This window comes from Hyaena hyaena, unplaced genomic scaffold, assembly GCF_003009895.1.
Source record: "Hyaena hyaena isolate Hyena2069 unplaced genomic scaffold, ASM300989v1 scaffold_1537, whole genome shotgun sequence".
In the NCBI taxonomy this organism is placed as follows: Eukaryota; Metazoa; Chordata; class Mammalia; order Carnivora; family Hyaenidae; genus Hyaena; species Hyaena hyaena.
The window spans coordinates 95,879-111,221 of NW_024082156.1; the positions used below are offsets into that span (position 1 = coordinate 95,879).

Below are 15,343 nucleotides of genomic sequence, written 5' to 3' on the forward strand. Positions count from 1 at the left end.
TGTGAATGTGTGTGCACAAAACAGGGTAGGGATGTGGGGAGAATATTAGGGGGGTCTGGGGTGCATAAAGTGAGACATTGTTTTTTAAAAGAAATTCAAAACAGACCTCTGGAATGTCATACTGTAAGATTTGCTGGCCGTGAGAAAACAATCCCCCTGTGCGCGGCCCCACCCAGACTCACGTGGCCACCTCTTCCCCCCCTCCCGCCCCCTGCCACGCCGGGGTGGCTCCTCAGTGTATATAAACCTCTGAGAAGCCCAGGCGTGAACTGGAGGGCTGCCCGTGCAAACACCTCACGGAGCAGCACAGCCGTCCCGGGGAAGCCTCACCCAGTCTCCACACCTCACTGCAGCTGCAGGCCCGAGATGCCAGCTGTCCGGCTGCTGCTCGTGGCCTGCCTGGTATGGGGCTTGGGTGCCAGGACAGCCCAGCTCCGGAAGGCCAATGACCGGAGTGGCCGATGCCAGTACACCTTCAGTGTGGCCAGCCCCAACGAGTCCAGCTGCCCGGAGCGGGGCCAGGCCATGGCCGCCATCCAGGAGCTGCAGAGGGACAGCCGTGCCCAGCGTGCGGACCTGGAGTCCGCCAAAGCCCGCCTCGGCTCCCTGGAGGGCCTCCTCCACCAGCTGACCCGAGACAAGGCTGCTGGGCCCCCGGGGACCCAGGAGGGGCTGCAGAGGGAGCTGGACACCCTGAGAAGGGAGCGAGCACAGCTGGAGACCCACAGCAGGGAGCTGGAGACCGCTTACGGCAACCTCCTCCAGGACAAGGCAGCTCTGGAGGAAGAGAGGAGGCGACTGAGGGAGGAGAATGAGGATCTGGCCAAGAGGCTGGAAAACAGCAACCAGGAGGTGGCAAGGCTGAGGAGCGTGCAGTGTCTCCAGGCCCACAGCACCCCTCAGGATGTGCCACCAGGTTCCAGGGAAGGTAAGAATGGAGGGTGAGGAGCCCCCCGAGTCCAGAAGGTGGCGTGGCTCACAGTGACCTGTTACAGGTGGCCCAGGCTTGCCTTTGTTGCCCTCCCCTCTCCCCCGTCTGTCCAGCGAGAGGCAGACCAGTGAAGGAGAGCAAAGCAGTCAACCTCACAGATTACTAGTCACCTCACTCCTGGGAACGCTGTTTGAGTCAGGGGTCCCGAGGTCTTGTGGCTTCTGGACGGTTCTCAAAGTCACAGTAAAATGAGAAATACGAGACCAGGTGAGCCATATATGTAGATGAGCAGCAGAAGGTTCCCAACTAGGCTTTTTAGAAAACTACTCTTCCGGGGCGCCTGGGTGGCTTAGTCGGTTAAGCGTCCGACTTTCGCTTAGGTCATGATCTTGCGGCTCGTGGGTTCGAGCCCCGCGTCGGGCTCTGTGCTGACTGCCAGCTCAGAGCCTGGAGCCTGCTTCAGTCTGTGACTACCTCTCCCTCTCACCCTCCCCTGCTCACGCTGCTGCTGTCTCTCTCTCTCCTAGAAATAAATAAAACATAAAAAAAACAAACAAACAAACCCTACTCTTTCTTTGGTGAACCTTTGTTTGGAGATTGTGATTCCTGCCTCTTGCTGTTAAAGTGACCTCTATTTATGAAATGACCATCGAGTTATGAAATCATGATAGATGCTGGGTTTTTTTAATGTCCTTTCTTGAAAAAATAAAGAGGTGGCAACCCTTTGTTGGGTTCCTCAATATGTTGTTTTTGCAAATTTTCCGCCTCTTTACTCAATCCGAGGACCCCTGTTTTTAAGTAACCAGACACCTCCTTGAGGTGGCTCTAATTGAGATACTCGCCTGTTCATCCTGGTCCCTGCTTGAGGTGAGTCCGTGAGCATTCGCTGTAACAGGGCACACTCTCCCCTTTGGTTGGGAAGATGGTATTTGTGTCACTGTCTGCGCAGCTGTGCTCCCAGATACTCCCTGTTTGATAAGATTCCTAATCAGGAGGCAACAAGCAAGCAAATCCAGTTCTAAGACAGTTAGTCCAGACTATTCAGAGATGTCACCATCAAGAAAGACAGGAGGGGTGGCTTGTTCTAGAATAAAGGAGGCTAAAGAGACGTGGTGGCCAAATGCAGTGCCTGGCTTTGGATTGGCTCCTACCTCCAGGAGGACAAAAGCTACAAGGGACAGGCTTGGAATCACTGAGGAAATTTGAACATAGATTGCTTATTCGGTCATGCTACTGATGACTGCTCAGTGTCTTGGGTGAGAGATGGTGTGGTGGTTATGGAAAATGTCTTCCGAGGAGATACATACTCCAGTACTTAGGGGGAAAGGTGTCAGAGTGGCTGCAATTTCCTTTTGCGCAGTGCAGCAAAAGCTGTAAATATGGGGCGCCTGGGTGGCTTAGTCGGTTAAGCGTCCGACTTTCGCTTGGGTCATGATCTCACGGTTCGTGGGTTCGAGCCCCGCATCGGGCCCTGTGCTGACTGCCAGCTCAGAGCCTGGAGCCTGTTTCGGAGTCTGTGATTCCCTCTCTCTCTGACCCTCCCCTGCTCACGCTGTCTCTCTCTCCTGGAAATAAATAAAACATTTAAAAAAAAAAATGTTAAAACAAATGTAGCAAAGTTTTAACAATCAGTGACTCTCCATGAATCGCACGTGGAGGTGGGGGGGGGCACTTATTGTACGATTCTGTCAACTTTTCAAAAGGCTTAGAGATCATCAAAATAAAACGATGGGAAGCTATTTTCTAAAAAGGCTTTCTACATGAAAGTTGAAGTCCGCAAATAAGCGAGACTGACAAATCCAGGCATCAGCGCCTGGGTGTGACCTTGAGCAAGTCCTTCAACCTCTGCGCCTTAACTTCTTACCCCTTACGTGGTAATGGGAATTCCTACTGTGAAGGATGTTAGTGGGGCTCAAAGGAAATAACTCTAAGGTAGAAAGGGTTTTTAAAGACCCCATATTGCTGTAGTTGGAAGAGATTTGATTCTAAATTTTACAACAAAAGGGAATAAGACCCCAAGGACCCCGGGTTGCACGGTGACCAGCGGTCATACTAAAATTTGCTAAACTCGAGTCTTTGAGCACAAATAAAAGAATCAATATTAATAGGAACATTATGAAGCATTGCTTATTTCAGACTGTTACAAGAATGGAGTCACCTTCTCAACAAAAACCCGTGTGTGTGTGTGTGTGTGTGTGTGTGTGTGTGTGTGTGTGTGTATAAACAGAGGCAACACTTTGGTCTTTTTATTGTCCTGTGGTCACTTAACAAGCCTTAGGGAATTTATTAGATGTGCTCTCTAATTTAACATTTCTTTTTATTTTTTCCAGCTACTTTACTTTTGAAATAAACACAACAGCCCATTAGAGTGAACTCTGAGCTTGGAAACTCTTTTAGCAGTGGGGTTTTTTTCACAAGAAGAAAATTACATTAGCACAAGAACCTAGAGCTGCAAAAGTAGCCTGGAAAGTGTCTGATCCACTGGCTCATTTGTGCAGATGTGAAAACTGAAGCCCAGAGCTGGTCCATGGCCATCTAGCCAGCTAAAGGCAGAGCCAAAGCTTGAATTCAGTTCCTCCCCTTCCCAAGGTCCAGTGGTCCTTCGGGACCCTGAGGTGACCCCTGGTTTATAGAACCTAATGGTAAAAGACAGGAAGGTTGCATTTAAACATCAGGGAAAGAAATGTTTGGAACCAAAGATGGGCTTCAAGGTCCTGGATTTGAGGGTAAAGGGCTTTCTGGGCAGTGAGAGTTAAACTGTGGGTGTGCCTGATGTAGGGGCAGCAAGAGCTGAGGCCAAGGGCAGGGGAGGCTGTGTGAGGCCAGCCCAGGGAGGCCACAGAAGGTGGACTTTTCTTCCTCTGCCAGTCATCCAGACTGTCACTGCCACTGTCATTATGGTGTAATTGTTACATAGAAAAAGATCTCATTAGAATCACAAAAATCACTTGTTCGTGTGTGTGTGTGTGTGTGTGTGTGTGTGAGAGAGAGAGAGAGAGAGAGAGAGTTGAGATAGTATATATATGATTATGTAGTAATAATTTTGCAGCAAAATGTCTGAAAACCTATTAAATAAGCCCAAGAGAAAAACACAGATCACCACAAGATCTGTCAGAATCAGTTATTAGTGTCCCTAGAGAAGCCCACTTTCCCCTTTACTCTGTGTCTGCTTCAGACTATTCCTCCCGGAGAGAAGTCTGGGCTCAGGGTTTGTGTGCAGTGACTTACATGGGTGGTGACCCCAGGGAGATCATGAATCAGGGGCAGGGGAGAGTGAGTCAGGGAAGGAAGGGGAGCCCATAAGGAAGGGGGGACTTTCTCTGGTGGGTCCCCACAGTAGGCGGTAGAGGCTCCATCTCACAAAGTCCTGCCAGGGAGCTGTGTAAAATGAGGCAGAGAGGGGGGCACCTGGGTGGTTCAGCCTGACTTCAGCTCAGGTCATGATCTCACGGTAGGAGAGTTTGAGCCCCGCGTCAGGCTCTGTGCTGACAGCAAAGAGCCTCCTTGGGTTGGGATTCTCTCTGTCCCCTGAACTCTCTCTCTCTCAAAAATGAATAAACATTAAAAAAAAAAAAAAAAAAAAGAATGTAGCCAAGGAAGGGAGCATTCATTCTGGGATCCCACGAAGGGATCAGAGTCAGAGACACAGAGTCAGAGAAGCCGGGGCGGGGCAGCTGAGGCCAGGTCCTGGCCCAAGACACCTGCACACACAGGTTGCCACGGTGACGGCTGGGAAAACGTGGGCAAGAGATGAAGGAGGGGCACCGGAGGTGTTCAAGGCAAAGGCCACAGATAGCACTCCGCAGTGGGGGTGACCACGACCAAGGGCCACTTGTGCCTGAGTTGCCCCACTGTTTTAAAACGTCATTCGGTGATTGTAACGTTTATGTGGACATAACATTTGTGTCATACACAGTGATCCCAGAGACAGTTCATGTTGGCATGACACCTGGGACATTAGTCTGCAGAAGCTTAGCTTTCCTGGGAGTTTCTAGGGTAAGCTCCCTAGAACGTGTCTGCAAAGTGGAGGTACAGGAGAAAGGGCAGAGTATGCAGAGAGTTCCCCAAATTTTGCAATAGGCATGAACTTTTCAACCACGGAAGGACTGAAGAGAAACAAACAAATAAAAGCCCTACCAATCTTTAGCTATTGGGTACAATACAGCCCTTAATATTTTCATAACCTCTTTTTGTTTGCTCCCCATATTCAGAATGAAATATGAGCGACTGTTCAACATTCCAGAGAAATTTTGATTTTTGACACATTTTTATCGAGGTCATTTCACTTATAGTTTGAGCTAAGAATAAATACTGAGGCTCAGAGAGGTAGAGTAACTTGCCCAAAGTCACACAGCTGGTGGGTACATGGCAGGCTCACACTCGGAAGCTACGACTCGGGCCCAGCCCAGGCTCCTTCACATGGTGGCTTCCCAGCCTCTGGGCCATGCATCCTGTCCCACAGGCTCTGTCCTCACGCCAGACAGTTCTGCTCTGGGAGCACATCATCGCCAAGTGCTCCTGGCGGAAACAACCGAGAGGCAGCCAGCAGACTTGTCATCCAGCCGTCCCACCTGCCAACTGAGAAAGGGCCTTGTCATCATTCTGGAAGCCATTCCCTGACTTAATGCTTCACTGTGGTTCTTGTTTACTTCTAAGAAAGCAAGTGAGGTGTGGTTCCAGCAACAAGCGAGGAGAGGTGTGGGGGTAAGGCAGAGAGACGCGGTGGCAGGGAGAGGGAGGAGTGAGGGGGAGGAAGAAAACGACCCTCTGTGCAGAGCTGTGAGGGCCTTGGTGGGACGAGGAAAGGAACTCAGCACCAGCCAGGCCCCAGGCCACTGCTTCCTTGGCAGCCGGCAAGAAGGCTGGGCTCCCCGGTGCCCCGCGGGGAACTCTGTGCACCCCGCTGGCATGTGAGCTGGGCTCCAGGAGTGGGTCCCCTCAGCTCTGAGTGGCTTGTCTGAGGCTACTGGAAAAGCCTCAGGTCCGGGTCTGGTCCAGTCAGGGCATAGACACTGCACTGCCATTAAATCATGGCCTTTTAGGTTTTTTCTTAAATTTTTATGTATTTATTTATTTTTATATGTTTGAGAGAGAGAGACAGAGAGACAGAATTAGTGGGGGAAGGGCAGAGAGAAGGGGAGGGAGAAAATCCCAAGCAGGCTCCACGCTCAGCTTGGAACCTGACTACCAACTGGAACTCGCCACAGTGAGATCATGACCTGAGCTGAAATCAAGGGTCAGATGCTTGATTTTTTTAGTGTTTATTTTAGAGAGAGAGAGACAGAGTGTGAGCAGGGGAGGGGCAGAGAGAGAGGGAGACACAATCTGAAGCAGGCTCCAGGCTCCGAGCTGTCAGCACAGAGCCCTATGCAGGGGCTCGAACCCACGAACCATGACGTCATGGCCTGAGCAGAAGTCTGACGTTTAACTGACTGAGCCATCTAGGCACTCCCACCAGGGTCTCTTAATATAAAGAATTAGGTAGAATGAAAACACAATACGAGCTATGTAAGTAAACTCTACCTGGCACCCTAGGACTGAGGGAAAGTCCCAGAAAAAGGACAAAATTGGAAGGAGTCAGGCCTCACAGAAGAAGGTGAGGTCCAGCCCATGGGATAGCAGAGGAGCTGGCCACTATGCCCAGACTGCAGCCAGAGCACCGCCTCCCGACGTGCAGTGTGGGCGCAGTGGAGTCAGGGACAGCTGCGGAGCTGGCTGGGGGCTTGCAGAGGAGGCTGGCAGAGCACGGGGTCCCTGCACAGGGACTCTGGGGTCCGCATTGATAGGGATGTGGGAAGGTCATGGCCGGGCCAAGGCTGCAACGTCACAGAGGAACAGCTGGGGCAGGGCTCCACCATATGTCCTCACACACACACAGCCAAGTAGCCTCCCTCCCACACCGCCTCCATCTTCCTCCCACAATGTCCCCCCATTACGCTCTACTGAGAAAGCCTGACGTTGTGCTCACTTGAAAGAAGAAATGTCTTTTTTTCAGAAAGCACATATGCAAGCATGCGTTCGTCACTGAGGGGCAATTAATTGATAACTGACCAATCTCCCCACTGCTAAGTGGAAAGGTTCACAACTGCCATGACCTTGGCAGACACAGGTTTAACTCCCAGTCCCACCACTAACCAGCTGTGTGACCTTGGGCAAGTTACTTAACCTCTCTGTGCCTCAGTTTCCTCTTCTGCAAAATGAAGAGAATAACGTCCACATCAGGACCTTTATGTGGAATAGAGGTAACGACAGCAAGCTCCTAGCACAGTGCCTGGCTCGTAACAAGTGGTGGCAATAATTAAATTAGGAGCACTCTGCAGTCCTACTGCCTTATTCCAGTTTTTCAAAACTGTGAAGGTATCAGATCACATAAATAATTTATATGAAACTGCACTGAAATGTGGAAACAGCTATAAATACCTGTTAATCATCTCTTTCCACAAAGCATCTGTTCTCAGTATTTGGGTGCCAGTATGTCAGCTGTCTTATTTTCCCCACTTTCTCCATCGCCTCTGTGGCTAACGAGGGCCTTTTTCTTAATTTTCTTCTCATTGACTGGCAGGTGTGTGCCTTTACTTTTCTCAGCATAGGTCTGTTTCTCAGGAAGTCCCTGTGCTATGTGATCACCCCAGCCACGTTCACAGAATAAGACACTGTGCCCAGATGCACAGAAGAAGGGGCCGGCACAGGGGAGGCATGGCTCACGGCAGCCCTAGCATGGTAACTGTGGTTCCTGGAGCCCAAGGGTGGGGACCTGGGGTGGGACAAGGGAATTCTCGAGAAGTTTTGTACAGCTGCCACTGCAGTACTTCTCTCTCACCCCACATTGCCTAAACTAGCTCCAGTGTTCTCAGAATTAACTAAAACAATTAAGAAGTTGGAATTATTCTGGGGAATGGTCCATGATGGTCCACGGGCAGGTACAAAGGAAAAGAAAACAGCTCACCTCAGGGAGTTTGCTGGTTTTGAGAAAGTGCCCTGCCAGCGGTTGCCTCTGCTCAGTGTGAAGGTCCGGCAGTCAGGGCGAGAGTGGGGAATGCTCCTGATGGCCAGGAGTCAAGGCTCTGTTGCTGTGTTTCAGGCCTAAGAGCAGGGGTGGGGATGGGAGAGGCAGACGAAGCGCAGGGAGGCCTGTGCTCCAGGAAGCAGGGAGAGTTGCAGCCCGCTCTGCTCGCCCCTTCCCCTTGAAGAGGAAGAGGTTCCTCACTCTTATCTTTTCCGGGAAACACCAAAGAGCAGGGAACCTTGGACCCCCCCGCTCCCCTACCGCGCTGCACACAGGGCAGCACCCATTCCCTGGCTCAGGTGTGGGGGGCACCAGCCCTGGACAGGAAGGAGTGGCTGGTGATGGTCCCCGAGTCAGTCTAGGAAAAATACATGTGAGCTAGTGAATCGCCTCTGCCCTTGGTACACTTCTGGGTCAAGGCAAGATTGCCTGCTTAGGATTCTCTCTCCCTCTCTCTTTGCCCCTCCCCTACTCAGTCATGTGAAAAGCAGAGGAGTTTCCTCACCCCCACAGATCTTCAGGCAGACAGAAGGCGTTTCGGGGAACCAAATTCACTTCCCAGGACCTTTGCAGGGACATTTGTGTTGTCCAAGTGGTCCTTTTGCCCAAAGCAGCCGGGAGTGAAGCCATGGGGCTCCTCAGCCAGACCATGAATTTCTCAAGAGGACCATGGATCAACTATATTCCGAAATTCGCCCTTTGTCTCCACTCCTAGCACAACCTTGTAGTGCCAGGTGCTCCAGAGGGCTTGCTCTTTAGATGACGGACAGCTCCCTGAGCCTGCGGAGGCTGAAGGCCTGCCATGGCCTTGGGGGTGCCCCCACTCGCCCCTAAAATCTGGGCTGCATAGCCAGGATGCCCTCAGCTGGCCACACAGTTTGGTTTAAGGGTCTTAAGTGCTCACGTAGCCCACTCTGGACTGGGAGGCATGGGGGAGGGGGGTGGAATGAGGAGGACGCAGGCCCTCAGGACAGTCACAGGTCTGCAGAGAGCATGGCAGGTGGCAGCTGGAGCATGGGCTGGCTCAGTTACGTGGCCCCTCACAATCCTGAGAGCTTTTTTTAAGTTTATTTATTTATTTTAAATGAGAGAGAGGGAGCATGCATGCATGTGCACGCACCTGAGTTGGGGAGGGGCAAAGAGAGAGGGAGAGAGAGAATCCCAAGCAGGCTCCAGGCTGTCAGCACAGAGCCCATGGCGGGGCCCGAACTCACAAACCGTGAGTTCATGACCTAAGCTGAAATCAACCAACTGAGCCCCCAGGCGCCCCAAGCCTGAGAGCTTCTAGGCAGGATGGGAAATGTTCTCTACCTCCTTCTGTACCATCGTTCACCAAAGCTAAGTACCATCGACTGTAAGAGGCACCTGAGTCCAGACATGTGAACATGGGAAAGAATGTGTGGCTTAACACTGATGAAATGTGGCGGAGCCAGAAGGGCTGAGCATTCTGTTGTCTGAGAGGCAATGTGAGCTAACAAGTGACAGAAGACAGAATGTCTGCCTGACCCTCTCGGCTATGCAGGAGCCCAGCCCCAGGCACCTTACCAACTGCCCTCATGGACAATGGCATGGGAACCCTGAGTGGGGTGGTGACCCCAGGGTCCCAGAACTGACTGAGATGGCCAGCAAGAGCACAGGCCAAAATTCTAAGCATTTTATTCTGGGGCTTTGATGCCTAGGCCTCGCAGGGTTAGCCGATTCCTAGAAACAGCATTTGCTTCACCTGCTAGCGCACCTTTCACATGCAAACCCACCAATCCAGCATCCACAGCCCACCCTTCCTCTATCAGTGATCACACTCAAGGCCACTGTCCACCTCCCTCATCTCAGAGCCAGGTACCAGACAGGTAGGGATGGTCCCTATGCCCCAGGGCCTGCTGAAATTATTCACAGCAGTCAATCCTAAGCCTGTTTACCTAGCCCCACTCATGCCTTCCCACAGGAAAAAGAAATAAAGGCTCTTGCTCCTGTCCCTCTCCCTCCTGAGTGACCCCTGGTGCTTCCCCACGTGGCCCCTATAGTGCACGCCCCTTAGGATCAGCAAGTATAACGGTCGTTTCATCAGCAATCAGCTCCCTATCTGTCAGCCTCCCGACACCTGCATCATAAACCTACTGAAAACAGCTAAGCCTGGTCCTCACGGCTGCTGCTTTTTCGTTGTATTCAAGGACTCCTGTGTAATCCGAATCCTAACCCAGAGTAGCAGTGTGTGACACGGTGTGGTAACTTCAGGTCTTGCCAGTGTCTCCCATACGCCTTCCCTTCTCTACGGGCAACCCCTGCCCGTGGATTCCTATAGGAACCCTGCACACTTTCTCCTGGTCCAAAACTGGTCTCAGAAAGGGATCTGACCGCATATGTCAATTGAGTGTGTAAAGCTGCACGTATTGCTTCCTATAGGAACGTTTGCATTATGACAAGGAAGAACCTTATGTCATGCTGGGAATTGTTAATTGTTGAAATTCGGGCGTCCCAGTATCTTGAAATCACACCTCACCTGCTCATAAATTAGACCCTCTAGTGGGAATTATTTTAACGGGTGTGAATTTATTTTATTTTGATTATCCTACTCCGTGCTAGGCATGCTGCTCTGCAATGTATTATTTGTGAGACATGGAAAATTTCCAAACATCATGAAAATGGAGGGAACAACATGAACCCCAGTTCCAACAGTCCAATTTTGTTTATCCTCCCCCAACACTACACAATTATTATTATGTTTTAGAGGAGAAAGAAAGAGAGTGTGAGTGGGGTGTGAGTAGAGGAGAAGGACAGACAGAGAGAGAATCTTAAGTAGGGTCCATGGTCAGCGCAGAGCCTGACACAGGGGCTCAGTCCCATGACTCTAGGATCATGACCTGAGCCGAAACCAAAACTAGGAAACTTAACCGACTGAGCTACCCAAGTGTCCCTTATTATCTCTTTTTAAAGTTTTATTTATTTAAAAATTTAATTTTTATTTAGTTTTGAGAGAGAGAGAAAGAGGGGGGAGGGGCAGAGACACAGAATCTGAAGCAGGCTCCAGGCTCCAAGCTATTAGCACAGAGCCCAATGTGGGGCTTGAACCCATGAACTGTGATACCATGACCTGAGCCAAAGTCATACACTCAACCAACTGAGCCACCTAGGTGCCCCAAGCTTTATTTGTTTAATTAATTTCTACACCCAGCATGGGGCTCAAACTCATGAGTCCAGATCAAGAGTCACATGCCCTCTGACTGAGCCAGCCAAGCGCCCCTACGTATTTATTCTTAAAACAAATTTCAATCATCGTATCTCTAAAAGCCTATTTTTTCCCTTTATAGTTTATTGTCAAGTTGGTTTCCATATAACACCCAGTGCTCCTCCCAACAAGTGCCCTCCTCCATGCCCATCGCCCCCTTCCCTTCTCCTCCAGCCCCATCAGCCCTCAGTTTGTTCTCAGTATTCAAGAGTCTCTCATGGTTTGCCTCTAAAAGTCTATTTAAATACCATCCTCAACATAGTCTTTGGGCCATTTTTCCTCATAGTATGAGTTTGTCTCTTTCTTTTAATATAGCTTCTAAATGGAACGTGGAGGCCGTGAACTTCCAGGAACTGAAGTCAGAGTTAACTGAGGTTCCTGCTTCCCGGATCCTAAAGGAGAGCCCATCTGGCCATCCCAGGAGTGAAGAGGGAGACCCTGGTATAAAATTAAATTTCTTCCCTTTTGTACACACATGGATGGTCTTTATCTGTGACTACTTCTGTGTTCAGAGTTGGTGAACCCAGACCACCAGTAAGCCCTGGCAGAGAGGTGGAAAGGGGGAGAGGAAGACCCCCTCTCTGCTCCCTTTCCAAGGCATGCTGGGTGGAAGTCAGCCTTTCCCTAACGAAGCCCTGATCTCATCACCCATGTGGGGATGGTGGGCTCAACTGAGCTGCAGAGAGTGGAGGCTTGCAGGGTGAGGGGGTAGAGAGAGGGTGAGAGATATGTTTATTTCACCCACTCGATAGCCACATAGAATTACTTTTTTATTAAAAAAGTTTTTTAATGTTTATTTTTGAGAGAGACAGACAGACAGAACATGGGTAGGGGAAGGAGCAGAAAGAGAGGGAGACACAGAATCCGAAGCAGGCTCCAGGCTCTGAGCCATCAGCACAGAGCCCGACACAGGGCTGGAACTCATCAGCCATGAGATCATGACCAGAGCCAGAGTTGGATGCTTAACAGACTGAACCACCCAGGCACCCCAAATTAGTTATTTTTAGTAGATTCTTCATATCTTTATCTTAGGGCCAGATGACAGCACACACCATCTCAGCACATACTCTTGTTACTAAAGATACCTTTTTTGAACTTTGGGTACTGAGAAATTGCCCCTCTCAAAAGTGTTCCCTGAAAGCCTGACTTTAAGGCAAAGACCATGGTTTTCAGAAACTATGACTATCTGTGTTATTGACAATTATTCCAAGCAGAGGAGCATGTGCAGTGGTGGGAAGTTTTGAAATTTTCAAAATATGGTTCCCTGAGACATGAGCAGCAAAGACTTCCCATTTTCTACAAAGACCTTGGGAAAAGTACAGAGATCTGTTGCCTTTATTTCCACTAAATCTAAGTTTTCAACCGTCTATTTGCTACATTTAAATAATTATGTTCAGGTTTTATTGTATTTAAATGGTGCCTGAACTATGTGGTCCATTGGTTAGGGCTTGAACAACTTGGTTTTATAGAGTTTATTGTTATAACTTGATTTTTGTTTCTTTTTTATTTAAAAATTTGGGAGGATTTTTATTTTTGAAGGAGAGACAAAGCATGAGCAGGGGAGGAGCAGAGAGAGAGGGAGACACAGAATCCGAAGCAGGCTCCAGGCTCTGAGCTGTCAGCACAGAGCCTGCTGTGGGGTCGAACTCACGAACCATGAGATCATGGCTTGAACTGAAGTCAGACGCTTAACCGACTGAGCCACCCAGGTGCCCATTGTTTCATTTTTTTAGAATAAAGTAAATCAGATATGAAAGTCATAAACAGTAGTATGATGAATGCCCATGAGTTCCCACCCAGCTTAAATCAAATATCAGAAACACAGTGTGAAACCCTCTGTGCAGCCTTCATCTTTACAACTGATAGGGAGGAGTTCAATTCATACGACATACTGATCACATAATATTTACTGGGCATTTACTCCAAACCAAGTACCCAACATGTATAATCACATTTAAAATTTACAACATCTCTCCTACCCAAAACAATATCCCCTTTTACAAGTGAGAAAGCCAAGGTGGAGGGGGATGAGGGACTTGAAAGTCACAGAGCAAGCAGATAGCAGAGACTGAATTTGAAAGTTTTAAATTTATAATTTATTTTTGAGAAAGACAGAGAGTGTGTAAGCAGGGGAGGGGCAGAGAGAGAATCCCAAGCAGGCTCTGAGATGTCAGCACAGATCCTGACATGGGGCTCGAACTCACAAAACTGAGCCAAAATCGTAAGTTGTATGCCTAACTGACTGAACCCCCCCGGTGCCGTGGAAGAACCTGAATGTAAGCCCAGATGCTCTGTCTCCAGGGTTCTGGCTTTTACCACTTCCACATGGTGGGAAGGTGACTGAAAGGCGTTTTATGTTTTGTTTTGTCTTTAATTCACCAGGATGCGGAGAACTGGTTTGGGTAGGAGAGCCGCGCACCCTGAGAAGAGCTGAAACAATCACGGGCAAGTACGGCGTGTGGATGAGAGACCCAAAGCCCGTCTATCCCTACACGCAGGAGACCACATGGAGAATTGACACCGTGGGCACGGACATCCGCCAGGTATTCGAGTACGACCTCAGCAGCCAGTTCCTGCAGGGCTACCCTTCCAAAGTCCACATGCTACCCAGGCCGCTGGAAAGCACGGGTGCTGTCATATACCAGGGGAGCCTCTACTTCCAGGGTGCTGAGTCCAGAACTGTGATCAGATACGAGCTCAACACCGAGACAATGAAGGCTGAGAAGGAAATCCCTGGGGCAGGCTACCACGGGCAGTTCCCGTATTCCTGGGGTGGCTACACGGACATTGACCTGGCTGTGGACGAGACAGGCCTCTGGGTCATCTACAGCACCCAGGAGGCCAAAGGCGCCATTGTCCTCTCCAAACTGAACCCAGAGAGTCTGGAACTTGGACAAACGTGGGAGACTAACATCCGAAAGCAGTCAGTGGCCAATGCCTTCATCATCTGCGGCCACTTGTACACTGTCAGCAGCTACTCGTCACCCGATGCCACCATCAACTTTGCATATGACACTGTCACAGGGCGCAGCAGGGCCCTGACCATCCCCTTCAAGAACCACTACAAGTACGGCAGCATGGTGGATTATAACCCCCTGGAGAAGAAGCTCTTTGCCTGGGACAACTTCAACATGGTCACCTATGATGTCAGGCTCTCCAAGATGTGAAAAGCCTTCCCCATCAGGAAAGGCAATGGGAAATGATGTGTAGGGATCCTGAGGAGACAGCCAGCTAGCCGAAGCCCACACAGCTTTTCTCTGCTTTCTAAGCTTTCATTCCTAATCCAAAAGAATGTGCATCATCACCACGTCTGTGTGGAAATAGCCACTGGGGGATTTAGATGGTTGCACGATACATATTCTTCTGTCAGGTTTCACAGGGCTGTTGAATCAAAACGGTTCAAGTTTGGTAGTGATCTGAGGCAAAAGCTCTAATGCACAGTAGTCTACAAAGCTTCTTTATAAAAGGCCCTCACTGGCTAAAAGAGGGTATGCTTGGAGAAGGGTTTGCGCAGAACAGCTTACCCTGTGTGGCATCCAGGGTCATTCCCTGCATGTTGCATAGTTCCCATAAGCCACGATACCAAGTGGCACTTCTAGAGGAGGAACCGCTCCTGTGGCCAGCACCGAACATATGCATAGTCGGCTTCTAATGCTTCACGCATTGTCCAGTGGGTGTTACATAACCTTTGCCATGGGAAATAAAGTGACCTTACATGCCATCCTCCTTGAGTTTTGTGGGATATTTCGCTTAGGAGAAGAGTACAGATTCCAACCATCAGATAATTATTTTGGGTTGGGAGCTGTGATTGCTGGATGCTAATGGTGTGTGCGCATGTGTGTGTGTTTACATGCATGCAAGTGTGCGCATGCATGCGTGTGTGCCAGTGTGTGCATGCACGTGTGTGACAGACGCTTGCACCTGGTTTTGAGGTGTCACCCAGGATGACACAGGGCCAACAGTGGAATCCACCCCTCTCCCACACCCCATCTCCTGGGGCTCTTGGTATTTTCCCAAACTATCTTTTTATCTTTCCCCAGCTCACCCTGTCTTCACCCTGGCTCCTGGTTCTTGTTTGCTGTCATGGGCATGAATTTCATAAACCACAACCTCAGGTGAGCAAATCTCATGCCACTAATTTTTAGTAACTGAACTTCATTGCCCTCTTGAGGAGCCATCGTAC

At 49.8% G+C, this 15,343-nt stretch overlaps 1 protein-coding gene across 1 annotated transcript; it reads left to right on the forward strand.

Moving 5' to 3' along the window:
* Nucleotides 1-279: 279 nt before the first annotated feature.
* MYOC (myocilin) lies at nt 280-14,876 on the forward strand. Its single transcript, XM_039224035.1, has 3 exons — nt 280-928; nt 11,476-11,601; nt 13,543-14,876. The coding sequence occupies exons 1-3, from the start codon at nt 367-369 to the stop codon at nt 14,325-14,327; spliced, it is 1,473 nt and encodes a 490-aa protein (XP_039079966.1). The 5' UTR covers nt 280-366; the 3' UTR covers nt 14,328-14,876.
* The last annotated feature ends 467 nt before the right edge of the window (nt 14,877-15,343 follow it).

Excerpts from the sequence above, each read along its gene's own strand:
- MYOC (XM_039224035.1), top strand. The coding sequence starts at position 367 with ATGCCAGCTGTCCGGCTGCTGCTCGTGGCCTGCCTGGTATGGGGCTTG. Across the intron at positions 929-11,475 it reads GCCACCAGGTTCCAGGGAAG|CTTCTAAATGGAACGTGGAG; the intron begins GTAAGAATGGAG and ends CTTTTAATATAG. Across the intron at positions 11,602-13,542 it reads GAGTGAAGAGGGAGACCCTG|GATGCGGAGAACTGGTTTGG; the intron begins GTATAAAATTAA and ends TTAATTCACCAG.